We start from the raw sequence: 8,158 nt of genomic DNA, 5'->3' as shown, positions 1-8,158 counted from the left end.
AAAGTTGCTTCGAATTTTGTTTTGAACTTTTTGCCATTGCTCATCAAAATTTAAAAAAAATAAAATAATAAAATTCTAAAAAAAATTAAAAAATAATTTTAAAAAATTTTTATGAAAAATACAATTTTCATCTTTTTTTAATTTTTGAACAATTTTTTAGAAAATTTTCAATTTAAATTTTTTTTTTGAATTAAAATTTGTGTTTTTACATGAAATTTGTTCTCTAAAATGTTTTTTTATTAAATAGGTAATTAATTTTTTACTTTTTTAAAATCATTTTTTAATTTTTTCTCAAGGAAAAAAATTATAAAAGGTTAAAATTTTTTGAAATTTAATAACTTTTCATTAATTTACATGAATGTTTCATGAAATAAAAATTTTTGGGACAAAAAATTCAAAATAAATTCAAAGCAACCTAAATTAAAAAAATTTGAAAATGATATAAAAAAAATAAAATTTAAAAAATTAGAGTAATAAAACACAGTACAAGTAAAATTTACGCTCGAAACAATTTTTCGCGGAAATTCTACGTAAGACTCTCATCGCCCGCCTGACTGCCATTCGTGCTATTCCACTCGCCGTCCATCCGCCAAACGCGAAACAAGTAACTCAGACTTTCGTGCTGCAGAATGCCGCTACTTGTGAAATGCGTGCCCATCTCGGTGTGCGGAATCATGTTTGCCTTTTCCTCCAACAAACCCAGCTCATTGTTCGACAATACTTTGTACAAGAAATCAATGTACCTGAAATGAAAGAGAGAAATGTTGGTTTTAAAAAGGCAAAATATTTATTGTTCGGAAAGGAATTTCAGAAAAATGTCTTTTGTTGTGCCATCTTCTCTTTTATCTTTTTTATTATTTTTGTGATTATGACAAACTTTATGATGGGAAATTTTTTTGTTGTTGTCTATTTTGCTTAAAAATACGACAAAAAATGGACATGGCGCATGTTTAGGTTGCGTTCTAAGTGTAAACAAGGAAGGGAATTTCCCTTGAATGTGGGAATTACCGAGACACGTACCGTACACAAAGTACACGTGCTAGGTGAGTAAGTAAAGTAAATCATATCCGAAAACTTCATTAAATGTCTTGTAAAAGGGAAAGAATTAAGAACATCTGCACTTTTTTTGCCGTGCCACCTCTCGACAAATCCTATTATCGGAAATAACGGATGTGAAATGCACAATTTTTAATAGGATTTAGTAGTAACTGAGTGTCGAATGGATCCTGGCCGACTTCCTTTCATCACAAAATTGCGTGTGAGAGACGAGGAAAAGTTATTAAAAGGAGAAAAAGCGTCTTTTTTTCATCAAAACGTCACAAGTCAACTGGTAAGAGATGGTAATGATTGATTTATCTGCCTTATGTGCCCGTCATCGTTCCAGCGAAACTGTTACAAGAACGAGACGAGACGTTGAGACAATATTTATCATGCGATTCATGGGCAATCTAGGAGGAGAAAAAAAATGTTATGACACAGATGTTCATAAAAGCCGCTCTTTTCTGTGTCTTCTGTAATTTTTCAGCGTTTTTTTTTTCTTCGTAATATTTTTTTTTGTGTGTGAGACAAAATGACAGAGATACAAAAAAAAAATGGAACATTAAAAGGGAGAAAATTTGCATTTACTCTATTTTTGGTGATGCCACCATCGCAATATATTTATGTCATAGCAAGTGCAAACTCCATCTGTTCGCTAATTTATCAGAGCTCCTTGTTCGTTGTGACTTGGCGGCAAAATGTATCTGCGTAGGTAATTATAATTTTTAAAATGTTATTTTTTTGTTTGGTTTAAATACGAGATAGCGAGATATTTGATACGCGCAATTAAAAAAAGTTTTGTTTTTCTTTTTAAAACAAAATATAAGTGCAGTAAGCGAACCGGTTAAAGTCAAAAATTAAATTGACATGCGAAACAATTTTATTTTTTTAAGATAATTTTGTGTCGTCTTGAATAAAAATGATGTTTCTTTTGAAAATTCATAATTATGAACAGTATTAAATTTAATACAAAAAATATCTGGTTTGAAAAAAATAATTAAATTAAATAATAAGAAAGGGAAATTTAAAAATTCTTTGAAAATTAAAAAAAAATATTAACATTAATTAAGTACAAGAATAATTAAAAATTAAGTTTATTTTAATTTCATTTAACGAAATTTATATTTTAATTAATTTTTTATTTTATTATTAAAAATTTTTAATTTTAATTAAAAAGATTTTTAATTTTTTTTAAGTTTAAAAGTTTTTAGAAATTCAAAATATTTTTTTTTTTAAATATAAATAAATTAGAATGAAAATTGAATATTTTAAAAATATCAACAATTTTTGACATTCTGACATTTTTTGCCTTTTTTATTTTAATTGAATATTATTAAAAAAAAAATAATTTTATTATTTTATTAAAAATTTTATTAAAAAAAAAATTTATAAATTTTAAAAGAAAAAAATATATTTTTAATTTTAATTAAAAATTTTTGTATATTTTAGATATTAATTAATAATAATAATTACAATTTATTCGTAATTTTATTTTAAAATATTTAATATGACCTTTTAATTTTTTTTAATTTTTATTATTCTTTTTCAATAAAAAAATATTTTGCCTGAATAAAATTCAGAAAACGCATGTAGGAAATTGTAACCCTGTCATCTCACCCTTTTTATTTTAAAATTTCAATTTATTTATTTTGTCTATGAATTAACCTGATAAATGTCTCAAAAATTCATTTTCGACACAAAAACTGCTGATGCACAAAAAAATTAAATTTATTTCTAACTGTGAATGACTGACCTCTGACATCTCACAACAATTTCGAAAATATTCGTTCGTTTTTTTTCGTAAACTTTTTTTCTTCAAATTATTCAGACAAGATATAATGGTCTTTTTTGTTTTGGAAATTGTTGCTTGTTAGTGAATGAATGACTCACTTGAATCAAAAATTTTTTTGTTACTTTTTTTTGACAAGCAGACATAGTTTTTTTGTTGTTTGTTAAGTGAGAGTTAATGCGTTGAGGCGAACGAACTTTTTTTTTCGTGGAAGGGCCGAATCGTTTATCAGATCTGGATAAAAAAATTCTAAAATTCTTATGAAAAAAAAAATTGTTGCATCGACTGACTTTTTAATTTTTTTTTTTTTTTTTTTTTTTATTTTTTTATTTTTTTTTTTTTTTTTTTTTATATTTTTTTTTTTAATAAGTTTTTTTTTTATTTATTTTAAATTTATTTTCTCTAGAAAAACAAGGCAAATTTTTCTATGGCGAAAAAATGAATATGTTTGCATTAACAGGACACAAGCACGTAAGAAAAGTTAAAGCATGGCACAAACAACATAAAATATTACCATATTTTTATTGCCGTTATTTTATTTTTTTTTGTGCTACACACACTTGATATATGCAAGCAGGCAGCAATTCAGAAGCAGAGTGTACGGATGAAGAGCATAAGAAGAGAAGCAAAGTGCTTGAGTTATTTTTAAAAGCGCAGTCTTTTCCTTTTATGGATGTATTTTTTGCGTATTTTTTTTCTTTCAAGTAAATGTTTGAAATTTTATGTGTTTTTTTTTCTTGTAGACGGGACCATTTCTGCACTTTGCGCAAGGGAAGACCGTCATAAAAACCACAGGAGAACAATTCCGTCCTAATGGATGTATGCAAAAGAATTTTCTTTGCTACACTTGAGGAGGATGCGACTTGACAGGGATAGTCTGTCTTTTTTTTTACTACAACAACAACAACAACAATGTTATTTGATGCCTTATGACAAATGATATTTAATGTGAAAATGGATTTTATGTGAGTCGTTTCCCGTCGTACACAAGACTGCATGCAAAAAGGATGAGAAACGAGATCCACCTGTCACAATTCACATTTTTTGACCATTTTTAGTCTATTTTTTTCTTCTGTGCGACTGACCCCAATTCCGGGAATCAAAGGAAATGTACCGTGAGATCGTTAAAAAGAAACTTTTTGAAGAAAATGGTCAATTTTTATTGCATTTTTTCTCATTTACGAACGATTTACAGACGAAGAGGATAAAAGAAACGATGGAAAATATGATACTTCTTGATAGTTTTTTAAGACCGTTGCTTCCCGGATGAAATCAATTTATTATTTTATGTCGTTTTGTCGTTCCTCTTGCGAAAGAAGAGCATTTTCACACACAAAAAGTGTCTTTATTTCATTTTTTCTTCTCTTACAGTCGTAATAATATTTATAAAAATAAACAAAGTATCGATGTAAACGACTGTAAATTTTCGCAAATGCGACAAACAGTCAAATAACATTAATTTTAAAATAAACGACGACGCGGCATTGGCGTGAAGCATAATATTTTCTCATTCATTAAGCTACGTGGTGCGTTCTTGTTAATGATTAATAACTCTATTAAGATCAAAGTGAAGTTGTTGGCGAGCGCGGTAGATCTTGCACACTGTAATTTACGTCACTCGAGCGGCTCATTGTAATCGGCCAATTTGAAGCTTTTTTTTTATTGTTTTTAATTCCGTAGACGAGCTCGATAAATTATTTCGGAAAATTATTCGCAAATTATTGCGGAATTTCCCCGCGATGAAAATTAATTTAATTTATGTCATTTTTGTAAAAATAAAATAAACAGACAGCTCCGCAGAGGGGCAGCCAACCATATGCAACCGAAATGCACCTGTGAAACTCCAAGAGAATACGAAAAATACAACAAAAAATAATGAAAAATTGTTGCATGTCTGAATTTTTTGTGTTGTTTTTCATTCCGATGTATTTTTTCTGTCCAAATATTTCACTTTTGGATTTTAATAAAAGGAAAACGAAAAATAGATGCGCGATGAAAAAAGTTGAGAAATTTTTCTTGCAAAAATATTTGTTGGTTAGGAATTTATTTAAAATAAAAAAAGACGGAGAATTTTTTTCAGTGAAAATTGTCCCTCTTAAGGTTAGAATTTGACATTTTTTTTCGGAGAATCAGCGGATGTGAATTTTTTTCATGAATTTTTTTTTCCAAAATTAAGACCACAGCAAATAAAATTCAAAGATCCATCATTAAATAAGAGTCAAAATTTTTTAAAACAAAATTTAAAGTTTTCAATTAGAAATTTTAAGTAAAAGGTGACTAAAATGAGAATTTAAAAAATTAAAAATGAATGATTTTTTTGAAAAATGTTCGATTTGTTCAAAAATTTCAGTTTTCGAGAATTTTTTAAAAAAATATTTAATTTTAATTATTTTTAAATATTTTTTTTACATTTTTAATAGAAAAAATTTAAAATATAGAAAATAGTCAATTTTTAATTTAAAAAAAAATTAATTATTATTTTTTTAAAACTTATTTTGTCAAAAATCTTCAGAAAAATCTTTCTTATTCAAAATAAGGTGAATTTTTCATTTAGAACGATTATTTTTCCTTATAAAAACTCAGAAATTCCATTTTTAATCTTAAAAACATAGAATTTTAAAAGGTAAAAAGATTAAAAGTAAAAAAAATATTGTACCTAAATTTCATTTTTAATTTTCTTACAATTTAAAAAAATCATTGTGGAAATTTTTAGTAACAAAACCAGAAAAATAGATCATTTTGGTGAATAAATTTTTTTAATTTTATGATTTATTTATAATAAATTAGTTTATACAATAAAATAATTTATAATAAAAAAAACTTTTAAAAAAAATTAAAATCGGACTTTATTTTTGTGATTTATTTAGAGCGTCCTAAAACAATAAAAAAGTCAGAAAAAAAATTTATGACTTGAAAAAGACATTTTTCTACTACAGGTACCTAGATTTTATAAAAATTTAGGATAATCCCATTTTTTTGAATGAATTTTGCGTAACTTTTGGGTTTTTTTTTAAAATAAAAATTAAATTTTAACCAAAGTTCTTCTTACCTTGACGCCAGCTTCAACGTTTGAATCTTGCTCAATTTATCACTGGGTAGCGTTGGAATGATTTTTCGCAGTGACGAGAACGCTTCGTTCAGACTCTGTGTTCGTTGCCGTTCCCGCACATTTGCCATCACGCGTTGCGTTTGCATGTCCTCATAACAGCTCGCCTTCGACGATCGTCTTTTGTGTTTCCTCGGTTTATCCGGATTTTGTTCCTTTTTATTATTTTTCCGCGTGTAACTCCGTTTCTTTGTCTTTCCCGTGCCATTTTGCGGTTCCTCCGATGCAACAAGAGGCTCCTCAGCGGTAAACATTTCCATGGAAGGCCCATAATTCATGTCGGGCGAGTGCATTTGTGGTTGCATCATGACTTGCTGATGCGAATGCTGCTGCTGCTGGTGATGCTGAGCATGTTGCGTGTTGATGTAAGCGGGATAAACTTGCTCCGCCACATGCCCTGCCATGTAAATCGGTTTGTACTCTTGATATTGCTCGTTCGTTTGCACGTAAACCGGATACTCGTTCTCGTATTTGAGCTTTTTCTCGTAAATTCCGGGACTCAAGGAGCCGGCATCGAATTCGTAGTCGATATCGACTTCGGGTTGCTTTCGTTTGCGACCACGAACGCCATTCGCAGCCATGCAACTGGTCGACAGGATGTCACTGCGCGGTAAATTTACATCCTCATGCGGCAAATACTGTTGATCGTACACGGAATTGTCGATTAGGGAGTTGTCCGATTCCGAATGTTGCTCAATTTTGATCATTTTGATGCCGTTACTCAGATCGTTGTTGTTGTTATTGTGATTTTTCATGTTGTTGTTGATGATGTTGTTGTTGTTATGTAGATGAAAATTATTTTCCACCTGATTGTGACTAATGTCTAAAATCAATTTTGGGGAATTTGGTCGCATCACAGACATGTTTAATATTGTTCTAGATTTTTTTAAATTTTTTTTATTCGAATTTCTTTTATTATTTATTTTTAAACATTTATTCGTCTTTATTTATTTTTTTTAACAAAAATAAAAAAATGGTCCACCGACTTAATAAATCATATAAATTATACACCTTACGACACCCTCCGCTCTTAAATCATCACAAAATTTATTATCTCGTGTTTTTTTTGTGTTTAATTTTTGTTTACTTGATCCACAAATCACTTAAATATTTTCAATTTATTTTTTTCCGTTAAAATTTCAATTAATTTTTATCTATTCTACTAACACCTCGTAATGATTCAAACAAAAAAAAATTGTCTCTTGAGAATATTCCTTAAATGACTTTTTTTTGTAAAAATTTAAAATTAGAATCCGATCTTTCCTCGAACGTTTCTCAACTGAGACTGCGGGCGGGATAAATTTAAAAACGACTTTTCTGTGTTCTTTTCCTTCATTAACGCTCTCGGGTGTGTGTGTCTCTGTGTGTACTCTTATGAGAAAACAACTAGCTGATGATCGTAAAAAATATGAGAAAAATGATCTTGCATCTGCTCTCTGTACGGCTTTGCGTGTATGACGATATGGAGAAGCGTTCTTGTTACGAAATGACATAAAACAAAAAAAAAATTAAAATAAAAGATGAGTTTGAGACAGAAAATCATTTGAAATAAATGAGAAATGAAATGTGTGAAGAAGAAAACGATCGATCCTCTTCTTTCGTTCTGCTTTTCGTTGGTACTTTGGGAAAACCATGATAAATGAGAATTTTTTGTGTGTACATGAATATTGCGTTTGGATATTTTTTGTGGGGTTTTCCTAAAGTGAGGTAAATTTTTTTGTTGATATTTTTTGGAATTTTCGATCATACATGATAAGTTTGGAATGTACAAAAGAAGACAAAAAATAAATTAAAGAAAGGAATTTGAAGGTGAAAATTGAAGTTCATAAATTATGTATATTGTTACTAAAAGAATTTTATCCCCAAGATACAGAAAAAAACTACAAGAGATGTATTTTAATTATAGTTTTAATTTTTTTCATCAATAATTCAGAGTCAGAGTCACAAAAAATGTCTTTTATATTATGAAAAAGAAAATAAATTAAATAAAATTAATTATTTGAAAATGAAGAATTTTAATAAAGAAAAAAAAATAAACAAAAAATAATAAAAAAAATTATAAGTGATGAACTGATTGAAGTTAAACAATAATTTTTAAAATTTAATTAACTTTGCAAAATATTTAAAAAAAAATCTTTCAAAATTTCTTCATAATTTAATTTTATTATTTTTGGATTATTTTTTAATTAAATAATTTTTTTAAATATAAAGAATCGATATGATTC

At 27.8% G+C, this 8,158-nt stretch overlaps 1 protein-coding gene across 1 annotated transcript; it reads right to left on the bottom strand.

Moving 5' to 3' along the window:
- Window positions 1-526: 526 nt before the first annotated feature.
- On the bottom strand, window positions 527-6,796 carry LOC134837410 (protein twist). The gene is made up of 2 exons (XM_063852784.1): window positions 5,877-6,796; window positions 527-743 (listed from the first exon to the last, which is right to left on the bottom strand). The coding sequence occupies exons 1-2, from the start codon at window positions 6,794-6,796 to the stop codon at window positions 527-529; spliced, it is 1,137 nt and encodes a 378-aa protein (XP_063708854.1).
- Between the last annotated feature and the right edge of the window lie 1,362 nt (window positions 6,797-8,158).

The sequence above is a fragment of the Culicoides brevitarsis genome, chromosome 1 (assembly GCF_036172545.1).
Source record: "Culicoides brevitarsis isolate CSIRO-B50_1 chromosome 1, AGI_CSIRO_Cbre_v1, whole genome shotgun sequence".
In the NCBI taxonomy this organism is placed as follows: domain Eukaryota; kingdom Metazoa; phylum Arthropoda; class Insecta; order Diptera; family Ceratopogonidae; genus Culicoides; species Culicoides brevitarsis.
The sequence above is the reverse complement of the archived record's forward strand: the minus strand, read 5'-3'. Positions and strand labels throughout refer to the sequence as shown.